Raw genomic sequence first — 25740 nt, 5'->3', positions numbered from 1 at the left:
AGCTGAGCTTCAACCTCTGTTGAACTTTGCCAGGGGGATCCTTTTCAGCTTCTCTAATACGTTCTTCCATTGTTGTACATCCATGTCACAAGTTAAAAGCGATCCAAGCACTTCAAGGGTTAATGGCAGCCCACCAGCTGCTTCAACAACTTCATTTGATAAGCGGAGATACTCTCCATGTGGTTGCACATCATTGAATGCGTGATGCATAAACAGTTCGAGAGATTCATCTTCATTTAGTTCTTGTGGCTTGTAAATTTCATGTTGTTTCACTTTCATGTTGCAGGATAACAGTGCCTTCTCATCTCTAGTTGTGATGATGATCACACTTCCTGAGCCAAACCAATCTCTCCCACCAGCCAATGCATCAAGCTGTTCTATGGAATCAACGTCATCTAAGATAAGCAATACTCCCTTACGATTGGCCCTTTCTTTGATCAAAACTTTTCCTTGTGCAACATCACTCAAGGGTATATCTTGCACCATCAAAACATCACTGATCAACTGCTCTTGTAAGGCAACTAGTCCACTGGGTTGTGCAGATTTTTCCCTAATATTTGAAAGAAAACAACTGGCACCATTGAACCCTTCCATTAAGTCATTGTAAACAGCCTTGGCAATAGTTGTTTTTCCAAGTCCCCCCATACCGTGGATTCCAAGCACAAGAACACCATTAGTGTCTACATTCTCTAACATTTTCCTCACATATCCAATGCGAGTTTCAATTCCAACTGGATGCTTTGCAACTTCAAGGGGCTTCTTGTTTACTTTGTTTAACACTCGCTTAATTATCGCGCGCTTTAGCTCTGCCTCATCCCTGCAAGTTAACGTATGCATGACAAACTGTAAACAACAGCAAAAATGACATGAACTTACTATGTTTCTTTAGGAATACAATGGATCAAAAATAAATATAGTGCATGAGTGTAATAAAAATCAATCTAATTATCCAAGTAGCAGTGATTTGGCTGATTTATCTGAGATATCAAAACATTAGTCTTTGAAATAAATATATGAAAATTATTAAAATAAAAAAATATTAAAAAAGTTATCTAGAGATAGAAGTCGGTGCTCTTGGATGGGCCAGCCAGCAAATAAAATTGGTTTGTAACTGTTGGATTCAAATTGGCCGTTTCTGATAACATTGGCATTGAAGGAGCGCACCATTGCAGGCTGCACTAGAACTATTTATTGATTCGTTAGCATTAGGAGGCTAATTTTCTCATAATATATAGTCATCAACTTTTTAACTATTTTATAATTCATCATTTATTTACTTATGCAGTTTTTCAAATATATCCTCTTATTTATAAAAATAGTCGATGCCCATTCTTCAGTATACTTCCTTCCACATAACCTAACAAAATATATATGCTTAACTTAAGCTGGTTAGTGGGGGGAAAAGGCTAGTTAGCCCTTAGATATGCTTTAATAAATAAGGAGTAAGTATTTACTGTTTACAGGCATTTTTTTAATAAATCAATAACACATAATTAGATGTGATTTCATTGCCAGAAAACTTGCAAACAAGATAAAAAATCATCTTTTCTTAATTTGTAATCAGGATTTTATAAGCTAATAGATAGCTAATTTTGAACTTTTAAATTCCTCATAAAATCTGATTCATGAATTAGAATGAACATGATTTTTTGTTGATTGTTGTATTCTCCATCATAAATATCTTATATTACCATCCATCTAGTTACTTTTTATTAGAAATCGTCATATACTTTCGCTTATATATATATATATAGTCAAAGCCATGATCTCCTTTTCATGTTTATCTAAACTTCTAAAGTCATCCACACATCCAGGATAAAGTTACCTTTTTTGGTTATATTTGAGAGTTTCTGTTAGTAACTCCAAAAGGGCATCCGAGTACTGCAGATCTAAGTTTAAGAGTTTGATTTAACATGGGTGATAAATCCATGGCTATAGCCAATTGGTCGGTACTTGTAAAGCATAGAATTAAGATCTCCATTATTTCCTAATTCCATGGATCTCTAGTCATATGGAGGGGTTTTGACTTGAGAGCCATGGATTTAAATATGCAAACCATTGTGTGATCTGTCTAACGTTAAAACAGAGGATTGAGATTTTCGCTAAAGATCCAGGATTTGAAGTCCTAGGATCTAGATCCCAATATCTCAGATCAACTGGGATTTGAGAATCAACACCCCGCAACCATTTACAACCTAAAGATGGAGTTGCCCAAGATAAAGTAAAAGTGAAGAATTAACTCGGAAAACTTGAAAGCTGAAAGATTGATTTGAATTATAGCCAAAGACTTGAGAAAAAAAATACCTAAGATAAATTTTGGGGTTGAGGTGCATTAGAGTTGTATCGGGGATCAATTCCATAGGGAGGTCGATGAAAAACTGGCTACAGCAAAAACCCCCAGCCAGTTTATTTTCTTTGGCTGACAAGAGCTAGAGCAGGTCATGCTTCAAAGTCTTGGACGTTTTTTAACGGGAAATCCATGGAGGTAATTGACAAGTTAAAATTTTAGAGGGAGAAAGAGAGAGAACAACATCTACCAATTCATGTTCTTCAGATTGAACCCAAAAAGATTTCCGACTTTCTTCAGTGCTCTCCTCCATTTCCTCACTTCCTCTTGGTTCAGCTTCTTGTTGGATTCATGTTTCTCAAACGCATATTTGAACGGGCCGTTCTGGTAACGAACATCGGAAGGTTCCACGCCAAAGAAGACCGGAACTATCTCCTTCCCACACTCCACGCTTTTGGTGACCTCTTTCAAGCACCACGTCGAATCTGCGTAGCGTTTGGAGAAGATGGGGATGCAGATCTTGGATCTTTCTATGTATTCAAACAGCTTGTTGATATCCTCCCCTCTTTCCAGCTTGTCGCTGTCCATGAAGGTGGAAACACCACGCAGTTCAAGGCCCTCATAGAGATGCCCAGTGAAACCCTTCCGGGTGTCTTCACCTCTGAAGCTGAGAAACACTTCGAACTCGAAGCCCCTAGTTGTTGATGAAGATGATAAAGGTGTTAATGGCTCCAGTTCTTCCCCTGCCTCCGTGTCTCCTCTAGTTCCTCCATCAATACCTTGGTTGCCAGAAAGTTGCCTTAAAAGTGTCCCCAGGACATCTTCCCGCAAGAAATCCTTGATTCGCTGGCGGAAGGCCCCAAACAGAATGGTGGCCACGACTATGAATAAAGCTGCAAATATCACCATTTTCTTATTAGACCACCAAGAGGTGAGGATCACCAACACCTGATCACAACACACATGCAATTGTCACCCTCACTCAACCAAGAGATATAAAGGAAGGGCGTCGAGCTTCTTGATGCCAGGGCGAAGGTTTACTGGAAGGAAGAGATCACAAGAAGGTGCCCTTCTCATGAGGCCGCCGGCTCCTCGTGCCGCGGGCCCGGTTCATCTGCATATTTTATGTCACGCGGTGTTGAAGCTTGCAAAGCATTTGAATCCGTAGCCTTTTTCTGTCCTGTTCTTGATGAATTATCTTTCCCTCAACTGTTGAAGCTTTCTATTAAAAACAATTTTTTTTGTCTCGTTTCTTTTGAATGATTGTCCGTCCTCATCTGTATCGCATCTCTTGAACGCAATTTGTTTGGATACACTCAATTTTAGTTAACAAAATTAAAATTGCTTAAAAGAAAGCACCGGGAAAGCACCTTGGCGGCTACGGGCGCACACTCGCTACGTCATTCATTTCGCCCCTTTCCTCTGATCGGCGCGGCTCTGGGTCCAAAATCTTCAACACTCCCTCTGTCTGTGAGTCCATCATCTTCCTCAACCACGGAAAGAGGTCCACCCCGTCACCGAACTCATTCACCAGCTTCCCACCGTCTGTAGACGTCTGTCTTATCGACCACCTTCAATGTGTACGTGCATTCCGACTAACTGGAAAAAGCAAGGATGACGGGGATGGGTGGTGGGGATGGGGTATTCGGTGTTACTGACTTGGGCCAATATAGCCATACGAACCGGCAATGGCCAACATTAAGCTTCAATGGTCGACTTTGGGGGTTGAATTTGTCGCTAGGATATGCACATGACTTTTCCATGCTTCTTGGATCATATTTTTGTGGTTTTCATTTATATATACCGCTCCATCCTTTCATACATCTGTCGGCTTCTAAGATGATAAAACATTGGTGAGGAGGGATTAATAAGGCAGGCAGCCTGTTCTTTGATCCTTTTGACGAGCATCCAATCTTGTTGGTTCAGCCTCTTTTTCCCTGTTGGGCTAGTTTTGCCATAAAAAGGGGCAAGTAATTTGCCAAGATTAGGAATGAAGTTTGTAGCATAATTTAATATTCCTAACCAGGATCGTAGGCCATAGAGCAAAAGGGGAGCCCCAGATGCTCTCCCTGCTGTCGCTGCGCCGCTCCGGCAAGGGAGAAGCCACTGGGGCTCCCCCCTACTGTTGCCAGCGGCCCCGACGTCGCCTCTCACCGCCTCGCCCGACAGGCGGCGTCGACGGCGTCACTGGTGACAGCAGGGGAGAACCACTCGGGACGCCCCCTGGCTACCCATCGTGGGTAAAGCATTTTCCTTACCCACAAAGGGTAGCAAGGGGGAGCCGTCAGAGAGGGTTGGCTGACCACGCTCAACTTTGTCATGAATTGAAAATAAAGAACGAATATGTATAAGTCACATTTGAATATTTTATTTTTAGCAGCATGAATTAAGGCATGCATATGAAGAACATAGCATGGCATACAGGACACATGCAATATCATTCATGTCGCTCCCTCAAACCCAAATGATGCAAGGAGCTTGTCACTTGTGTTTGCACGCCCTTGCATAGATGGGCTAGTGCTCATCTGAATAAACGGTAGGTTCAACACCTTGTATCAATGTTCTTGTTTAATCATTAAAGATAACAATGATCATCAATTTTTTGACATTTTTTAAGTACTTTGATGCCAATTCTGCAAAATATTCATGTTGGTGCCATATCGAATTGCTTGCCAATAAAGTGTATCGCAATTAGTTAATAATTATCAGCCTATAGCACCTTATTTTTTCATTTTTTATTTTAAAAGTAATTTTAAAATATTTTAAACTAATTATAAAAAATAAATAAAAACCTTAAAGCCTACCAGAAAGGTAAGCATTGACGGCAATATGAAGCGGCATTCATATTGTTGGATCCATGGAAATTAGGGAAGCCTAGACACTCTAACACTCTTCTGGTGGGTTTCACTCGCTCAAGGGGTGCAGGGACCATGAGCTTTTGTCTTCTGGCTCAAACATTTTTGTTGTCTTCTATTAAGGATTATAGATCTTGTTGTGAGGTTGGCACAATCCCTCAAAATAAGAGATTTGAAACTCGAGTACACTGCATTTGTTATACCATAAAACTAGTTGAACAGCTTTTCGATCAAACACCTTCAATATGTATCTTCCTTCAAAGTTCAAGCAGCTTTTTTGTACCTTGTGAATGACGAAAGGAAAAACTTAATACGTTGGCAAGAGCTGTGCCTGGCTAATTCGAGTGCTAAAGCGGCCGATGAGTAGCAGGACTTGGCTTTTAGAGCTCCTAGGCTTCAATGCTTGTTTCAGGGTGAACCAAAATTCAGGTACAAAACAACAACAGAACCATCATATTGATGAAATGGTGCACCAAAATTCACCCAGATGTTAGCAGCAGTAAGATTGTTTGGATAATATCCCATATCATCATGGTCAACATAAAGCTCACTCCTGTAGCAACCATCCAGTAGGAGGTGGCCCTCAATGGACACACGCATCATCATCTTCCTTCTCTTCTCTGCATCATTTCTCATGGGCTTAACATACTCGCCGAGCTCGACTTTGGTGAGACAATCACGAGGCAACCAATCATAGGTTCGCCATACTCTCGCTTGAACTGAGGTTTGAAAGAGCAACTGCCCGTCATCCGTCCTGATGTCTATTTCAACAACGATGCCGTCAAGGCCACATGCATTCAATCTCAGGAACAGGGTGCCGGTCTCGAACCACTTGAGAAGGAAGAATGAGAGCGATTGTGCATCCGGCGACTCTTCAAGGCTTCCAGGGATAGAGAAGTCAACCAAATTATGAAAGTTCGCCTCCTGAAACTAAAGAAGAGTAAATAGATATGCACTAATTTGCAGTGGATATATGTATATTAATTAAAACAGGCAATGCTGAAGTCTGTATAAAGAATATATTTAAGGATTGAACTATAATGATAGAGGAAAAAGAAAATTTTAGTTTCTTCTTTCCCATGTGTTTGAAATTTGTGATTGCCCATTAAGTTGGCAAGTTGCACAAGTTGCTCTTACCAGCTCAGGGAAAGCCTAGCTAATGGACAAGATAGAAAAGATATTTACCTGAACTCTTTCCCTGAATGAGTTGTAAAGGCTTCCACATCCTCCAAGCTTTAGTATCCTTAACTGTTTCAACTGCTCAATGCTAGGAACATCAACAAGCTTTTGGCATCCGGTTAGATTCAGTTCTTCTAGTTCCTTTGCATTTGAGACATTTGCTATCCTTTCCAATTCATAACAGCCACTTGCATTGAGTTCGGTAAGGGAAGAGAGGAATTCAGGGAGAGAGAAGCGTTGTCTTTCTGAAGACTCCTTGACTAAACTGCCATCATTTGTTGACGACACTCCATACCACTTTAACAACATTGATCCAATAGAAGCAGAAGCTGGCAAGAATTTGAGCCGTTTGCAACCAGCAACAGATAGGACCTCAAGCTTCTCTAGTGATGCAATGGAATCCGGCAGCTCTTCAATGGCTGTCCAACTCAAATCAAGCTTCCTCAAGCTCTTCAGGTTGCCAAGTGAGTTGGGTAATGATGCAAGACGCACACAGTTTGCAGCATCTACTTCTTCAAGATTGTGCAATGAACAAAGGGATTTGTGTATTCCTCTCAGCGAGGAACACTGCTGTAGAGACAGGTACTTCAGTTGCTTCAAGTGTCCCATGGCTTCAGGCATTGTTGTTATGCTGGTTCTACCAAGGAAGAGCTGCCTTAATGACTTCAAATACCCCAATTGTGGTGGCAAAGTTGCAATTTGAGTGCAATCACTCATGTCAAGCACTTCGAGTGAGGTTAATTGCCAAATTTCTTGAGGTAAGTTCTTCATTGATATGCATCCTTTCAAAGACAAGTGAGTCAAATTCTTGAGAAACCCAATAGATGGATGAAGTTCCTTCATCTTCTTACAGCCACCAAACTGTAATTTGTCTAGATGTGGTGTGCTACTAAAATTGGGACATACAGTGAGGTTGTCACATCCACTGAGATTTAGGACTTTTAATTTGTAAAGTAACATCTGCTTCGACGAGTTCACATTCCTCAACTGTGATGGTAAAGCCTTAATCTGAGAGCAAACACTAAGGTCAAGCCTTTCGAGTGACTCCAATTGCCAAAGTTCTAGCGGTAGTGCCTCGAGTGATATACAGCCACTCAAATCCAAATGAACCAAGTTCTTGAGATGCCCAATAGATGGATAGAGTTCAATCATCCTTTGACAACTTACGAAATCCAGCTTCTCCAGATGTGGCATGGTCTTGAAATCCGGACATATGGTGATGTTGTCACAACCACTAAGATCTGGGATTTCCAATTTGTCAAGCAAGGGATGATTTAATAACTTTGAATCTGGCAACTGTGACGGAAAATTTGTAATTTTGGAGCAATAACAGAGGCTAAGTTCTTCGAGTGAGGTCAATTGCCAAACTTCTTTGGGTAGTTCCTTTAATGATGTGCAGCCCCTCAAAGACAGGTGAGTCAAACTCTTAAGTTGCCCAATAGATGGATCCAATTTCTTCAATTTATAACAATAATCAAGATGCAATACCTCTAAATGTGGCATGCTTGTAAAATCTGGGCAAATGGTGAAGTCTTCACATCCACTGAGCTTTAGGACTTTCAGTGAGCCAAGTAATAGCTGCTGCTTCAATGACTTTGAATCCCCCAACTGTGAAGGTAAAGTTGTGAATTGAAAGCAATAAGTGAGGTCAAGCTCTGTGAGTGAGGTTGATTGCCAAATTTCTTGAGGCAATTCCTTCAGTGATTTGCATCTTCTCAAGGACAAGTGCCTCAAGCTCTTGAGACACCCAATAGTTGGATGAAGTTCAACAATTTTCTCACAATATCCAAAATCCAGTGTCTCTAGATGTAGCATGCTCGTAAAATCTGGACACACTGTGAGGTTCTCACAATGATTGAGGTTCAACACTTTCAAGTTGTCAAGCACCTAAAAAAAATGCTATTTTGTCACAAAAAAAAAAGAAGAAAAAAAGCCATAAACCCAAAAAAAGAAAAAAAAAACTGAAGCTTGAGATGCACAGTAAATAAAAAAATTCAACGAAACTTAAATTCAACGACTGCTTGTGCTGTGTGTTTGTCTTGTACTTGTACCATAATAGCATTGTATATAAAAGATTGGTGTCAATCTTGCACACGTCATTTTCCTAGTAGTTTGGAAAAACCAAGCATGATGATGATGATACATGTTGACCTCATGTATGGAGGTTTTTCTCTATTTTCTGTTCAAATAATAACTAATAAATATTTTAAAATATTTGATTAAATAAAAAAATCCATTCATCCGACTGCTGATACCAAACGTTCTCAATGTTGATCCTCATAAGCCATTATGCTAATAAGAAATATAAAATAAATGAGCAAATTGGTACATACACCTAAAGACTTTTCGTTTACCTTGATTCGTGCAAAATCTTGCAGGTTTCCACAATTGAGTTAGAGAGCTCCCTGATAAGTCAAGAATAACAAGATTCTCAAGATGAAGGGCACCAGACAACGAATCCAGATCTTTTGCTCTCCATTCCAACCATTTGAGAGTCCTAGGAAAATGTTCATATTCACCTTCAATTGTCACTTCTCCCAACTTGAGCATTCTAAGTTGAGGCATTGCTGCAAAAGTCTCTGCATCCACGACCACTGCACCTAGACTTTCGCAAAAGAGTTGAATGGCTTCAATGTTTTCCATTCCCTACATTTCACATTAAAATCAGTTTGTTTTGCAACGAAAAATATGTATTTCATATTCTAGAAACAGTTCATGAGCATAGCCATGGGGTTGGCAGGGGCCATGGCCTCCATAAAATCTAAAAAACAAAGGTATACTAGTTAACATTTCCAAAAATTTTAATTGGCCTGTCTAAAAATTTTGAAAAATATGTTTCGCTCATGCCAAAAATTTTTAGGGTAGTCTGTGCCTAAAACAACTCACCAAAAAGAAATTAGATCAAATTAAGCTGATAATAATAATTGAAGAGATAGACTCTTACTCCCTTGTTTTGCAATACATCTAATGTTTCATCGTCCTTCCACAACCTGCTACACTTTCCTACTTTCCTCTCAGCTTGCACAATGTTTCTTCCCATGTCCCTAATGTGGTCATGCATTTCAAACTCTCCTGTATCATCATTTATACTAACTAGAGATTCGTGCATTAAGACTTTGATCGTTATATCTGGGAAGAAGCCACAACCTTCCCACATAAGAGTCGGAAGCTCTCTTTGTTGTCCAACAAAAAAGCACGCTATGTCCAAAAATACTTTCTTTTCATCTGTATCAAGGGCATCATAGCTTATTTTCAGTGTTTCATGAAGACCTTTGTCTTGTGCATCTTTCAACTTTTGCAACATACTTTGCCATTCTTTATCTGTTTTCAGATTAAAGAAATGTGATCCGAATATTTCAAGCGCTAATGGCAGCCCAGCAGCAGCAGATGCAACTTCCTTTGATAGCTTTGCAAATTTGGCATCCGGCACCTCTTTCCCAAATGCATGCCAACTGAAAAGCTGGAGAGATTGGGTAGAATCTAGCTGCTTAAGCTCATAGTCTTCATTGTGCTTCAGTCTTGGTGCTTTTAATACATGCTTATATCTGGTAGTGATGATGATTCTCGACCCAGAGCAAAACCAATCCAAGTCGCCTGCCAAGGCATCGAGTTGAGATTTATTATCAATGTCATCAAGAACTAGCAAAACCTTTTTACCTCGAATTCGTTCTATAATTTTGCCAATTCCATCGCTGATACTGCTTATTTTCACATTTTCATCTTTGAAAACATCATAAAGCAACTGTTTTTGGAGTGAAATAAGGCCCAAGGCTTGGTTTGCTACTTCCCTGATGTTAGAAATGAAGCTGCATGCATCAAAACGAGAAGAAATTTGGTTATAGACAGCCTTAGCTAGAGTCGTTTTGCCCATCCCACCCATGCTATGGATCCCAACTATTCTGGCAAGATCCTGGGATTCAACATCCAAAACTTCCATCAAATCTGCAAGGCGACAATCGAGTCCTACCGGATGTTTGGCTACAAACAGAGACGTCTTGTTTACTTCAGTCAAGATCCTCTTTACGATGACTTGGATGAGCTTTCCCTCATATCTGCCGGAAAACCAAAAGAAGTCAAATTTATGACTCCCTGCGTATAAAGATTAAGCTATGCAATCAAACAATCAATAAATGATTTTTAAATCATTTCATATCTTTGCAAACCGGGGCATCACATGCATGCATGCAGTTGAACTTATAAAGTAAATGAAAGTAACACATATTTGTCATATTAATTGTACGTACATTCTAATGCAGATATCACATTTTTAGTTCTTTTGATCGGATCAAATGGCACAGATAAGTGATCATCTGTTCTGGTCTTCTGACTAAAAAGAGCATGCCTTTAAGATGTTTTCATGTAGTACTACTAATTCATATTTCATACCTTTCTCCCATTTGTTTAAGATATCTTCACTTTCTTCTCTTTGTTTTTCTCTCAACAGTTCATCAAAGCTAGATTCTAGATAGAATAAACTTTATAAATGAGCTGGATGACTCTGATAGTCAAAGTAGCGGTTCACTACCGATGTAGGTCATGTGCTTGATTTTTTCCCATACAAGCATTGGATGAAACCTATCATATATAAGAGGGTTGTGTTTTTCATTTGCAAATCTTTTATTTACATAAAGAGATAATGAATTAGGTAAAAAGGTAGTTACCCATTGGTGGCGGCCAAAGTATACCCTGAGATTTTCCCCGCTTCTGCCAATGCACCCATCCATTTGTTTACCACCTCCTTGTCTATTTTCTTATTTTTACGGTGCCTTCTAAATGAGGGCGCAAAAGGACCCGTTTGTTGGCGCACATCTTTTGGCTCCACATCAAAGAACACCGGTACAATGAGCCTCTTGCAGTCCACGATCTTGGCCTCTCTTGCATGCACCACTGTGAATCACCATAGCCTTTGGAGAAGACGGGCACGAAGATTTTGGATCTCTCTATGTACCCAAACAGCTCCTCCATCTTCTGCCCCTTCTCCAACTTCTCGCTGTCTATGAACGCGACGATGCCCAAACAGTTCTATTGGTGTTGGTGTTACCAACTGGAAGGTGAATATGAATGCACTAACTGAAGTTGGAGACTAGTAATTTTTAGATCTCAAGTTCTTTGTGGTTTTCTAATGTTGGGCTACGTACAAGTGATGTCAACTCATTTCAACTTAACAGATAAAAAAATGACTCTCTAACACACACGGTCACGAATACATCTAGCCGTTTTATCGTAGATGAGAGAAAACCGTCTAGCAGATTCATATATTAATAATACAAGTGTTAACAAAGCTGGATTCCTAAATAGAAAAAAACATGCCTGATTTTATAAAAACACGTCTGGCAAAGCCAATTTTAGATTCTCTGTTAAATGACATCTCTCTCTCTCTCTCTCCTTTTTGGCTATCTGAAAATTGAAGGCCATTTATATTATTTTATTTTAAAAGGAAAACAAGTTTTAAGCATAAAATATACCATAAATAATGAATGTGTCCAACAATATATTACTGTTCCTGCAAACAAAATAATAAAATAATAAAATAAGAAAAAGCCGTCTAGCAGATTCATATACTAATAAAATAAAAGCGAGATAATACAATTGTTAACAAATCTGGATTAATAAATAGAAAAAAAAAACATACCAAATTTTTATATCTACAGCGGAACTATGTCTTTCTCGTCAGTTAGAGTATTCAAACGATGGCTAACTTAAGTTAGGCTAATAAGATAAATTATCTAAAGCACCTTCAATGCCAACAAATTTGACACAAGGTTGTGTCACATTGAAATAGAATCAAGTCGTGGTTAGGGATGTTCAAAGAGCCAGAGCCACTTGGGCTTGACTCAAACTTGTTCGGTTAAGTTCGACTCGACCTCGACTTATTAGAGTTCGAGCTTAACTGATAACTCAAGTTTATAAACGAGTCAAGTTCGAGTTGGATGAATTCGACTCGATTAGACTCGTTTAACCATACTACTTTTCTTTGTAATTTCAAAAACTTAAAATGGCTTAAATAAAAACGTGGAAATTTCAAACAAGCTAAGCTATATAGAGAATTCAAAGATTTGGTACAAAGATGTGCTATTCGTTGGTTTTCTTATGTTTTTTTTTTTTTTTTTTTGTGTAGAATTGGGGTTTTAGCTCTTTGTAAATATCAATTTTTTTGGTACTAAATAGGGAGGGATCCTCCCGTATGTATCATTTAATGGAAGATAATAGAGTTCTTCATCATACATTGGTCACTTGAAAAACATAAAAAATATACTAAGGGACACGAGCTTAAACAAGTTGAGCTTGAGCTCGGATTTGGTTAAATGAGTCGAGCTCAAGCTCACCTCGTAAAGCCCGAGTTGAGCTCGAGCCCAACTATATGTGAGTCGAGTTGAATTTCAGTTTTCCAAGCTCAAGCTCGAGCTTGACTCACTAAATGTACATCCCTAGTTGTAGGTGTTTTATACAACTAGAACAGTTGGATCGTGTGTTTGACTTTGACAGCTTTATTAGTGCCTTAGTTATGGTGCATTAACCGTAAAAAAAAAAAAAAAATCCAAGATGTTGTTTTACAATAAGAACTTATGAATGTGGTTATATTAAATGCTTAAAAAACAAGACTAAGGCAGTTCTATCTTACAATAAGAACTTATGAATGCGGTTATATTAAAAGCTTAAAAAAACAAGATTAAGGCAGTGCTATTTTATATTGCATATACGCCGCCACCATCTAAAAAATTAGGATGCAACAGCAAAGATGAAACTGGTCTACTCTCCACTTCGATTGTAGCACGGAGGATGAGAACAAGATGGATCCCAGTTTTCAACTAATGCAACTATATATTAATTAAAACGATGAAAATGAACAACTCTGTTTTTTCATGTGTTTTATTAATTCCCATTCAGCTGGACAAGACGTATTCCTCTTGTTAAAGATATTCATGTTTAATTCGTAGTTATTTTGTATTGAGAAGAAAAAGAACAGACCGACAACCGATCCAATGATCCCTTAGCGGTGAAGCTTGCGTGCGGAACTTTGCTCATAAGTGCACACGTCTTCGAATTTGGCCATCAGAAAAGATTATATATATATATATGTGTGTGTGTGTGTGTGTTAAGTTGGTAAACATCAGACCATTTAGATAAAGAGACAAAAACAGACTCATTAAAAGTATTAAAACATTTTTTTTACAATACTAAGAGATTTGTTGAGAAGGACATATTAAGTTTGTAATTTTTATTTTAATAATATTTTTTGATAATTGAAAAATAAATGACTCTTATAATATAAAAGTAAATGGCCCTCACCCTCAAGTGAAGGGCCAAGCCTCTCCCCTTCCCCATTTATGCAAAGGCCAGGATTACTTTCGATTTGCATATCGGTGATCTGCTAGTTAATGAAGTTAATAAATTGCGACTAGCTGCCATCACCATTCCATCTTAGTTTCAATCTACAATCAGCCTAGAGGGTGTTGACAAGTTCTATTTGGATCTGACACTCGACATCAGACTTGCTTCACAAAAAATTGGATATAGAAAAAAAAAATGAATGCACAATTAATAGATGGCTCCACCTCAAAAAAAAATTAAAAACTTACATGTAAATTTTTAAAAAATTCACTTGTCCTACATAAAGATTTTGAAAAATGATATTTCCGTCCATGTCAAAATTTTAAAACTTTAATTCTGCCCCCTCATGAAAAGTTTCTAGCTTTGCCCCTAGCTAAATTATATTTGAATTTGAAAAATGACATCCAATTGAGTTTTGACTTGAATTTTAATCGACATCTGATCAGATTCAGATAATATTTAGTTTCAAATAAACATCTCATGTTCACGTTTTAAAGGCCAGTTCTTAACATATCATAATGCCGTTTGTATTTGGTTTAAAAGTAGAATTCAGATGTGAATTATAAATAGGATTCAGATTATGAATACAAATTAATATTTGGATATGGTAAAGACTTTTCTCCTTTCACATTTAAATTTGAATTTGAATCCAAATATGTGAAAAAAGTACATGTATAACTAGTTAAGAGTACATTTGATTCAAATATGATCCCGAGTGATAAAGCTGTATAAGAAATAGAAGTGGCTAACATGCATATATTTTTTATCCTTTTATTTTCAAAAAATTAAAAGTAAATCAAACTTACACTCAAGAAAAGGCACCTAATTTTCTAGAAATTGCACTAGAATTAAATATCTGTTCCGGCGACCTGTCCATACAATATTATTGGCTGATCATATGAAATTCAGATATTAGCATGACAACTTGCAGCTCGTGAATGTAAAATGCAAGTATGCAGCTATGCTTCCACCATGTGTAATTAATGGCTGAGACTCAGATCCGCTAAATACGTCAAAAATCACATCAGCTAGAAAAAAAATAATCAACAAAACCACGAATATTGCCAACAGATTGTAGAATTGGGCCAATTGGCAATGCCACTCCATCATCGCTTGCGTACATAAAGGGCTTCACTGGATCGTTGACTAAGCTATTTAACAATCACATTGAATACTTTAATGTGCTGCCCAACCTAACATTGAGCAGATATATATAAAGAAATCCTAAGTTGCTTCCAACTACTGATAATTGGGACAGAAATTAAGATGATCTTGAGCTCCGCAATTGTTTGGGCAGCATAGTTCATGATATGCTTCAGAGTTATTTGGAAGAGTCACTAACGTTTGAAGTTTGACAGACTAGCACCCACAAGAATTGAACTATATGCTGTTATATACCACCAACTCATCAGCTATATTATGCTCTTTGGACCAATAAATTTTGGCCGGTCAGAGCTACTTATTTTTCCTGGCATATATATATATATATATATATATATTTGCCCGTTTGTGTTAGAACAACAAAAATCCACCAAAGAAACTCAACCCCCTCCAAATATCTCTTCTTGTAGACCTTCTTTGTCTTGATTGAGGTGTGATCACTGTATGCAAGCTGTTGAGGCAATTTTCTGGCAACCAAAATGTTACTGGAGGAATTAGAGGACAACACAGAGGTGGCGGAACAGATAGGGCCATTAACACCATCACCTTCATCACAACCGACTGGTCCTGGATTCGAATTTGATGTGTTTTTGAGTTTCAGAGGAGCAGACACCCGGATGGGCTTCACTGGGCATCTCTACGAAGCCCTTGAGCTGCGCGGCGTTTCCACCTTCATAGACAGCGATAAGTTGGAAAAAGGGGAGGAGATCAACGAGTTGTTTCAATACATGGAAAGGTCCAAAATCTGTGTCCCCATCTTCTCTGAATGCTATGCAGAATCAAAGTGGTGTTTGAAAGAGGTCACCAAAAGTGTGGAGTGCCGGAAGGAGATAATCCCGGTGTTCTTTGGTGTGGAACCTTCGGATGTCCGCAACCAGACCGGCCCCTTCAGATCTGCGTTCGAGGAACATGAAAAGAAGCTGAACCAAGAGGAGGTTAGGAACTGGAGGGAAGCATTGAAGAAAGTTGGAAGCCTCTCTGGCTTCACTCTCAAGGACATGAACGGGTATATGTTATGCTCTCATCTCTGTCATGTAATCTTGTCACTGGTGACTGCTTGTCACTTAAAATCTTTCCATTTCGTCGGCTCTCTCTCTCTCTCTCTTTCCGTTCGGGTCTTACGTTCATGGTTGTTGTTGAGGTTTATCTCATGTAGAGGATTTGATGAATTTCTTACTGCCTTCTACTTGATTTCTATTTCAAACTTTGTTGTTCCCCTCTAAACATTGGGGCCGGGTCAGGGTGGCATCTTTACATTCCTTTCGTTTAATTAAGTTCCTTTTCACCTCTCTCTCTTTCTCTCTCTCAAAAGCTTCAAAGTTAAAATTTAATTCAGCGGTTCATTCATGTCTGCTTCATATGCTTATTTTCTGAATTGTGTTGTGGATAACTTTGACAATCAACAAAAAGAATCAAGATTTTTCCAGCCATGTATAAGATTTTGCAATAAGTTTAAGATTAATGGTCCACATGTTTCAGCATAGCACATCTTAGTTACACATGAGTAGAGATAATGGTATTTAAATCATTTTTTAAGTTTTTGGGTACGAAAATCACATTTATGTCATTAGTTTCTTGAAAGATGCTTATAATTATTAAACGTATTATTTTTCTAATATCACAATTGTCCGGTTGACCTATACGTTGTATTGTAAATCTAGCATAATGTGTCCTCAATTAATTTTTATTTCATAAAAATTAAAAAAAACAGAGAAATGAGACAATTAGAAAAAATTAGTAAGCTTAGGTAAAATAAAGAAAATTTCAGAAAAAATCAAGAACATTGTATTCTATATAAAAAACTTCTCACATCATTCATAAGTCATAACATATTAACAATACATTTAAAAATAACAAACCAGATATTCATAATAACATAAAAAACATTCTTCACAACTTTAAAGTGTGTTAAATACATTACAAGTTCACAACATATAATATATCATGATTATCATCAATCAAGGCCCCACCATCCCTATGGGGCCAAAAGCAAAGCTTTTGCTCCATCGATGAGCTTTCCCCTAAACCGATGACTTATCATTCAAATGGGTGATTTTTCTATAACATTAGTAAAACTTTCTCCTCCCACAACAGTTTAGAAACAGGGAGGGAGGAGTTCTTTTAACAAAAGAAGAAAACCATGAAAATTCATTTTATCACTGTATAGTTTGATACAAGGGTATATCAGTTATATCATACGAGTGATATGCCTATGATACACAAATTTATCGATATCATAGTCGTATCATATAGGTTTTCCATACATATGTGACATGTACGGATCACACTAGCTCAAATATTTTGTTATGTGAATGGAAGTGAGCCTTAAAGGATGAACTGTTCAAACGTAAGAGGATGAATTTGATGAAATGTCGGTGAAAGAAAGGTGAGTGCGGTAAATGTACCTAACAAGATGAAGCCAATCATATGGAAACCTCTTTATTCTAGACAATCAGTACAGTGCTCTTTGTCTCTTAGTCCCTCCTCCAGACTTAGAGCTCGTAGGGCTTTGAACCCAAATAGATTACCCACAATAGAAGTTGGATCTATCATATTCTTAAATAAACATATTTAAAGTTCATTTTGCTAGTGTTTATATGAAGTTGTCATGCATTTATGTACTGCAGGGACGAGGCGAAGCTAAAACTTGCGATAGTTAAAAGGGTGCTAAGTAAAGTAAACAAAATGGCGCTTGAAGTCGCAAAGCATCCAATTGGAATCGAAACTCGTGTTGAAGACGTGAAGAGAATCCTAGAGAGCAGAAAAAATGATGTTCACGTAGTTGGAATTCAAGGCATGGGGGGCATTGGAAAAACAACGATAGCCAAGGCGGTTTATAATGAGTTAATCGAAGGGTTTAATAACGCCAGTTGCTTTATTTCGAATATCAGGGAAAAGTCTGGACCCCAGAATCTTGGATTGGTCGACTTACAAAAGCAATTTATTGGTGATGTTTTGAAAGAAAAGGATACATCCTTAAGCGATGTTGCACAAGGAAAAGTTCTGATCAGAAAAAGGGTCAATCGTAAAAGAGTTCTGCTTGTCTTAGATGATGTTGATTCAGTAGAACAACTTGATGCATTGGCTGGTGGGAGAGACTGGTTTGGCTCAGGAAGTGTGATAATCATCACAACCAGAAATGAGGAGGTGCTGCTAGCCGGCAACGTGAAACAAGGTGAAATTTACAAGCCAGAAAAACTGAATGAAGCTCAGTCTCGACAACTATTCATTCTTCACGCATTTAATGGTGGTCGTCAACCACAAGGAGAGTTTGTCAACTTATCAAACGAAGTTGTTGCAGCAGCTGGTGGGTTGCCCTTAACCCTAGAAGTGATCGGATCACTTTTGTCTTCCAAAAAGAATGTACAAGAATGGAAAGATACATTAGAGGAGCTGAGAAGGATTCCCCCCAACGAAGTCCAACAGAAGTTGAAGCTAAGCTATGACAGTTTAAATCGCTTGCAGAAGAAAATATTTCTAGATATTTCATGTTTTTTTATTGGTTGGGGCAGACAAAGAGCTACTTACATGTGGGAGGATTGTCGCTGGTGCCCCAGTGCAGCAATTAGGGTACTTGTACAAAAGTCTCTCGTAAAGATAGATGAGGAAAGTCAAGAGTTCGAGATGCACGATCAAATACGAGACATGGGGAGAGCCATAGTTGATGAAGAAAGCTCTGGAAAGCCTCAGAAGCAGAGCAGACTATGGAATTCTCAAGATTGTCTGGATTTTCTGCAAGGGAAGGTTGCAAGCTCTCACTCTCTCTTTCTGTGCGTGTGTGTGTGTGTGTGTGAGTGTGTGTCTGCAAGCATGCATGTTCACGTGTAAACACATTCATACACCAAATCATTAACATTGCGGTTAATTGTTCATGAATTTGTTTAAGCTGAATGAATAAGACTTGGGAGACATGTCGACTTATTTCTGGGGAGAACATAATGGGACGTCAATTGCTACTCAAGTCACAACAAAATCATCTCATAACTTGTTTCTAGGCGACCATGTCCTTGTCGAGAATTTTACTGGATTGAATTGTTCGAACAAGTTTAATGGCTTAGTTATTTACTATTCATAACAGGAACTTGCCTTAAACCTTTTAAAATTTGCAGAAAGATCCATGAGTACTTAGATTTCAGTGATCTTTATGAAATATCATACATTTAACTAAATATTTGTGTAAGATCACTTTTTTGGTGAGAAGAAGGAAAGTTGCTGCTGTTGTTGCGGGCTTTGGTACTTCAAAGATAATCTGTGCAATTTTATCAAGAGTAAGAACTTATGTTGTGAAAGAAAGATGGTCAGTAAATAAAGCAGCACCCACCGTTTTCCTTTTTAACAAAGGAACAACCTTTGTTAAAATAAACTTAGTTGAGTGTACGGGTGAAAATTGAACTGTTTTTCACTTTAATTTTAGGGATAACCAATGGGAATTATTTCAAATAGGGATATTTTTGTTCCATTGTTTATGCGATCATCTGAACAAACGGCATGTGGGTGTCCCTGAGTTGACCAAAGATTGTATTTAATTGAAATACCACAAATTTTGGCCAAAGAACCAGCCGATATATATTCAGAGGCAGTGCTTGTAAGCCACTCAATGTAGCAATTAAAGGCCTATTCCAAATACAAGCATATAATACTTTCATCTTTTGTTCACCTTGCCTGAAAGGGGACCGTTCACATCACTTCTAAGGTATGTGTCACTTTATCGTCTTCGTACAGGTGCCAGGGACTATCGATGCCGAAGGGCTTAGGATTGGACCAAATGAGAAAAGGTTCTATGGGGAAAGTGTGAGTGCCCGATGCTTTGGAGAAATGCGCAACCTGAGATATCTTAATGCTAAGCATGTAAACTTCCATGGCATATTCCAGAGTTTTCCTGCTTTGAAATGGTTGCAGTTGAACAATTGCCATTTTGACTCACCACCTTCTGGTTTTAATCTCAACATGGCTGTCATCCTTGACATCTATAAAACCAACATAGCCCAAATTCTCATAAACCAATTGACAAAAGCAGGAAAGGTCAGTATAATGAGGGATTCGTTTTGTTGTTTCTTCTTTTGCCATATTCTACATGACTTGTTTTTGTCAAGCTTGAATTACAATCATTTTTTTTTGGTAGGCCTTTGAAAGATTGAAAGTTCTCTCAATTGGTGGAGCAGGAGTAACGACAACGCCTGATTTCATGAATATTCCTTTCCTGATAAAGTTGACACTTGAAGAATGCCCAGCATTGACTTCAATTAATGATTCTATGGGAAAGCTCAAGAACTTGGATTACTTTTGCATAAAAGAATGTCCTATTCTAGAGAAGCTACCTGATTCAATTTGTCAATTGAGTTCACTTAAAGTCCTTCGTATTATTTCCTGTTCCGTGATTTCCCACTTGCCAGAAGAATTGGAGGATTTGGAGTCACTCATGCAGCTTGATATTTACGGTGTGGATATCAAGCAAATTCCTGAATCAATCAGAGAGCTTTCAAAACTTCGTGAGTTGTCTGTGGTTAGGTGCAGAGACTTGAGCATGCTACCTGATTCCATTTGCCAGTTAAGTTCCCTTAATGTCCTTGACCTTCGTGGTTGTTCTGCTTTGGCTTCTTTGCCAGAGCGATTGGGAGACATGGGTTCACTGAGGAAGCTTTTTCTTAGTGAAGCAGGAATAGTCAAGATACCTAATTCAATAGGTCAACTTATAAGCTTGTGTGAGCTACATATGATTCAGTGCACAAGACTATCAATGTTACCTGATTCCATTTGTAGGATAACTTCTCTTGAAATCCTTGACCTTCATAGTTGTTTTGGTTTGACTTCTTTGCCAGAGCTATTGGGAGACATGAGATCACTCAAGAAGCTTGTTCTTAGTCGAACAAGTATAGAGAAGATACCTGATTCAATAGGTCAACTTATAAATTTATGTGAGCTACTGATGAGTGGGTGTCAAAGACTATCAAGGTTACCTGATTCCATTTGCCAGTTAAGTTCTCTTGAAACGCTTGATTTGGAATGGTGCACAAAACTTTCTTCCATACCAAACCAACTAGGGGAAATGCAGTCATTAAAGAAACTTGAACTTACTTTGACATGCATTGAGACCATACCTGATTCAATTGGACAGCTTACCAACCTCTGTTTGTTATCTTTGCAATGTTCAGCATGTTTGAGAGGCTTACCTGATTCCATTTGCCAGCTAAATTTGTTGGAATCCCTCAACCTTGGAGGGTGTTTCTATCTCTGCTCTTTGCCAGAAAGATTAGGGGACATGGAGAAGCTGAAAGAGCTTATTCTCGACGGTACAAGAATCCAAGCATTACCTGATTCAGTTGGACGACTTAAAAACCTCTGCCTGCTATCTTTGGAAGACTGCAAGTCCTTAAAAGCATTACCTAATTCAATCAGAGAATTGAGCTGCTTACAACATATCAAAATGTCTGGAACAAACTTAAGGGGTTCTGAGAGTGGCAGTTCTCATCTTGCAGCCTCAGCTGAAGTGAGTTTTTCATCATCTGGTCAGTTGCTTGGCTTGTCTGGAACAAACTTAAGGGGTTCTGAGAGTGGCACCTCTCATCTTGCAGCCTCAGCTGAAGTGACTTTTTCATCATTTGATCAGTTGCTTGGCTTGTCTAGAACAAACTTAAGGGGTTCTGAGAGTGGCACTTCTAATCTTGCAGCCTTAGCTGAAGTGACTGTTTCAACTTCGAAGTTGCTTGATTTGTCTGATGAATCTCGCAAAGCCTTAAAGCATCTTCACTTGGCTGATACTAGGACTGAAGAGCTGCCTAATTGTATTAAACGGATGAGAAACCTTGAGGAGTTGCTACTAGAATGTGAAATGCTTAGAGTTTTGCCCAACTGGATCGAGCGATTCTCCGAAAAACTTACGAAGTTGGAGGTTAGCAGCAAGGAACTACAAGCTTTGCCTGACTGCATTGGAACACTCAAACAACTTAAGAAATTTAGTCTTGAGTGTGAGAATCTCCAAGCTCTACCTGGTTCCATCGGAGGGTTAGAAATTCTCGGCCGCCTGAAAATTGAATCTGCAAATCTGAGAGCCCTACCGTTCTCCATTGCTTCACTAGGAAGGCTTCAATATTTGTGGCTACGTTGCACGAGCTTGGAAGCTCTACCTGATCCTGTTGGAGAACTAAAGGAACTTGAACACTTTGAAGTGTGGTCTGATAGTCTCAAAGCTCTACCTGACTCCATTGGGTCACTGAGAAAGGTCTCCATTTTTAAATTAAAGTGCCCAAAACTTGAAGCGCTACCTGATTCCATTGGAAACTTAGAAAGTCTTTTATTCTTTGAAGTGAGATCCGACGGTCTCAAATATTTGCCCAAGTCCATTGGCTCCCTAAAAAGGATTCAATATTTGTTATTGAACTGCATGAACCTTGAAGCTTTGCCTGGCTCTATGGAAACATTGGAGAGCCTTAAGGATTTAAAATTGCACTGCAACAAGTTGATGGTTCCACCTGATTTCATTGGACGATTGGAAAATCTGGTGAAGTTCTCATTCAGGAGCAAAAAGCTAAAACAGTTGCCTGCAACAATTGAGTCTTTGGGGAGTCTTAGATCTTTATCTTTAAGGGGCTGTGAGAACTTGGATGAGGTAACGGGATTTGCTGACCTCTCATCCTTACAGTCCCTTGATTTGTCATACTGCAAAAGCCTTGAGTATATTCCTCAGCTTCCCTCTTCTCTGCTCTGGCTTGACGCTGCCAATTGCACCAATTTGCGGAAAACTTCAGATGTTTCACACTTGAAAGCTTTGGAGAACTTGAATTTGAGGGGCTGTAAGCTGCTCGAAGATGTGCCTGGCCTCGAACATATCACGAACAAGCTCGAAGTGCTGGGTTTGCCTGGTCCTTGTGATCTCGTGGGGTGTTGCCACCTTAGTAATGATTTCAAAAGGAGAGTGCTCAAAAATAAGGTACGGAATATTGCCATCTTCTGTTCCTCGCTATGTGGAAACATTGCATGACAGTTAAATGTTAATTGTTCATGTTAAGTGTATTGGCTCGATTGGTAACGTAGAAGCGGCACAGGTATAGAGTTAGCAAACATAAAAAGTAAATAAATTGACTGGCAAAATACATTTAAAGGATGAGATTACATGCTTCCTATGCCATTTGTGAATATATTAAAAAAAGGGAATAGTTTATCAATCTAGTGATAGATTAACTGAAGAAGATATTTCCTCTCGTACAATTAATAGTACACGTCTAGTGATAGAAATTAATTATCAATTGACCCACATTTACTTATTTGATGTTAACACCCCTTAGTTGTTTACTTATTTACATGTTGGTGCCTCTAAAGTATTTTAATATATATTTGAAGGGTCTAAGATTTCTCAAGAACCTAAAATTTAGTCACTATGTATCACTGTCCCCCAAAAAATTATATAATATTCAACGAGAAAAATATGCACCACCAAAGTTTTAAGAAAATGGAAGATCCACCGATGTTAATTAGTTTCACTCTCTCTCTCTCTCTCTCTCTCTCTCCATATATAATGTAATGTCTCAACAGTTGAAAATGTTGAGAAAAGCAAACATTTTCCCAGCGGTTGAAATGTTGGGATAGCATTTTATATTTCTAAAGAACCAATAGAATTGGGAAAAAAATTTATATTTCCAATATTTGTTGGGAAAAGGTGTAATTACTGGCAACCGTAAGCGTCGGCATTGCACAATGTCTTTCCCGATGGCTATGTCGGGAATATCACGACAATTACCAATGGCTTCGGTCATGGGTATAACAATTCCGCACAGAACCTTTCCGAGGAAAATTAACTGCCGACGTTTAAACCTGGTTTTTCCGGAGTCAGAAGCCGTCGGGAGTCGACAAGATTGTTGCAGTGTCTAACTTATATAAACAAGTAAAATAGACTTTTCAAATGAGGAAGATGTGTACATGAGAACACACATCAGAAACTCTATATTTAAGTTGTGGCGAGAACTATGATTTGCCATCCATTTAGAAATCTACAAGTAAAGAATGACTATGCCCTGCATGAGTTTCAAAAAAATTGAAACAAACAGAACCCAAATTAAACTAGGTTTAATCCTACAAGCCTCCACTGGAGGATTGCATGCATTGCAAGAATTGGTGTAAAATGATGATTGTGTTATTTGTTGCAGGAGGTAACTTTTGGAAGTTTGAAAGAATTCGAGATGTCAGGGTCTGTGGTGCGAGGGTCATCAACAGGACAGCAGCAACTACACTTCATGCTCCCGAGGTTGCCATTTAGTTGGCTGAGGGGAGTGCAGCTGAGTCTGGGACTAGACAAGGTTGTCTCGCCCGTCCATGTAGCGATCATGGCCGATGACACTATTGTGTTTCAGAAAATTGTTGAAGTCGAGGGCACCACAATCAAACTCAACCTCGGAGAGGAGAGCTTCATGAACACAGGAGAGAGAAAAGGGGAGCATTGCTTTACAATGCAGGTGATAGCAGATGTGTCTGAACTGCAAGATGCCATGGCAATTCTCCAATACTTGAATGACTTTCGCTTTCTGTCACAACATTTATTTTAGATGGATGGTGTTTGCCTTTGGAAGAAGCCCTCAAAAGGAAGTAGTTCGTAGCCATCATGACCAATGACATATCATTCCTTAGAAAGCTGCCGAAGGAGAGTATTGTGAATACCGGGAGCATTGTGAACAAAGTGCATGGAAAATTTCAACTTTGTTTGTAAAGTTTGGCTTCATTCTCACTGCAATTATCATGAACAACATTGCTTGTGACCATCTGATGGATCTAAATTGCAACAGCCATACATTTCTTCTTTTCACATATAAGAGTGCAGCAGTCAAGGAAGTGGGCGATCCCACATAATGAATCCAAGTTGAATCACTTACATAAGTCCAGCGGAGAAGCATTCTGCATCGAGCTGCATAAGGATCAGATTCAGTATGGGAATCTAGCAACCTTCACGATAACGAATTGTATTTGAATTTTGCTTTCTACATGTTTAGTCGATCACGGTACATTTCATTTCTGTCAAATTTCCACCCTCACAAATCCTATTTGAGTTTTGCTTTCAATATGTTCAACTACATTTCATTGGGATTCCTAATCCTGGGTAGCTAGTTAGAATCTCATGTATCCCTTGCAGGTAGCATGTAAAATTTATTCTAATCGGTACGCGTCCGGTCAGCCGCAAGGGACACGATTGGTTTATCCATATACCAATCTAGTTTCATTATCGGAGCATCTGCACTTTGGATCTTCATTAATGTCTAATCACTATAATTGTCTCTTTGAATTGATGTGAAAAACTATTAATCAATGTTACCAATATTGTTGAAATATCAACGTCTCGGTGTTCAATTTGAAATAATGCAAACATCTACAATTTAAAAAAAAAAATCTAGGAAAACAAAAATATCAGGTGAAAATTAAGATTTGTGTGGCCAGATTCTAGATGACCACCATTTTCTTTTCTATCTACATGAAAGCATGGGCCAGATTCTAGCTAGCTGTGAAAGAACTGAGCTGAAGGAAGAGCAAGACAGAGAGCACATCAAGCAAAATGCAAAGAACACACCAGAAAAAAGGGAAACCAGAAACAAAAGGGGAGAAAGCAGTGTTTCCCTCTTCGAAGGTAACATGAACCGCACCATCTGTCCAGATTTTGCAGGCATGCCATGTCTAAAGAGATTGGATTTTGGACACGGTAGAAAAATTACTAAACTTCATCCATCTATTAGGCACTTCAAGAGTTTGACTCACTTGTTTGCCATTCTGCAAATCACTAATCGAACTGCCTAAAGAAGTTTGGCAATTGACCTCATTCAAAATGACTGAACTCACTGGTTGCTCTCAAATTAAAACTTTGCCATCACAATTGGGGGATTCAAATGCATTGAAGCAGCCCTTGCTTGAGCAATTGGAAGTCCTAAAACTTTGCCGTTGTGCGAACCT

At 38.6% G+C, this 25740-nt stretch overlaps 4 protein-coding genes across 4 annotated transcripts; 1 reads left to right on the top strand and 3 right to left on the bottom strand.

Moving 5' to 3' along the window:
• Positions 1-8: 8 nt before the first annotated feature.
• LOC116247642 (disease resistance protein Roq1-like) lies at positions 9-3650 on the bottom strand. The gene is made up of 2 exons (XM_031619873.2): positions 2538-3650; positions 9-817 (listed from the first exon to the last, which is right to left on the bottom strand). The coding sequence occupies exons 1-2, from the start codon at positions 3194-3196 to the stop codon at positions 10-12; spliced, it is 1467 nt and encodes a 488-aa protein (XP_031475733.1). The 5' UTR covers positions 3197-3650; the 3' UTR covers position 9.
• Positions 3651-5550: 1900 nt separating this feature from the next.
• On the bottom strand, positions 5551-8790 carry LOC116249208 (disease resistance protein RPV1-like). The gene is made up of 3 exons (XM_050076438.1): positions 8676-8790; positions 6328-8208; positions 5551-6066 (listed from the first exon to the last, which is right to left on the bottom strand). Exons 2-3 carry the CDS (start codon positions 8134-8136, stop codon positions 5551-5553), a joined length of 2325 nt encoding a protein of 774 aa, XP_049932395.1. The 5' UTR covers positions 8137-8208; positions 8676-8790.
• Positions 8791-9066: 276 nt separating this feature from the next.
• LOC126409812 (TMV resistance protein N-like) lies at positions 9067-11329 on the bottom strand. Its single transcript, XM_050076254.1, has 2 exons — positions 10983-11329; positions 9067-10373 (listed from the first exon to the last, which is right to left on the bottom strand). The coding sequence occupies exons 1-2, from the start codon at positions 11039-11041 to the stop codon at positions 9218-9220; spliced, it is 1215 nt and encodes a 404-aa protein (XP_049932211.1). The 5' UTR covers positions 11042-11329; the 3' UTR covers positions 9067-9217.
• A 3860-nt stretch (positions 11330-15189) lies between these two features.
• LOC116247639 (disease resistance protein RPV1-like) lies at positions 15190-24705 on the top strand. Its single transcript, XM_031619869.2, has 5 exons — positions 15190-15820; positions 17442-18558; positions 19537-19836; positions 19937-22741; positions 23955-24705. The coding sequence occupies exons 1-5, from the start codon at positions 15294-15296 to the stop codon at positions 24348-24350; spliced, it is 5145 nt and encodes a 1714-aa protein (XP_031475729.1). The 5' UTR covers positions 15190-15293; the 3' UTR covers positions 24351-24705.
• Positions 24706-25740: the final 1035 nt, after the last annotated feature.

The sequence above is a fragment of the Nymphaea colorata genome, chromosome 2 (assembly GCF_008831285.2).
Source record: "Nymphaea colorata isolate Beijing-Zhang1983 chromosome 2, ASM883128v2, whole genome shotgun sequence".
In the NCBI taxonomy this organism is placed as follows: domain Eukaryota; kingdom Viridiplantae; phylum Streptophyta; class Magnoliopsida; order Nymphaeales; family Nymphaeaceae; genus Nymphaea; species Nymphaea colorata.
This window is presented reverse-complemented; position numbering and strand designations above follow the sequence as displayed.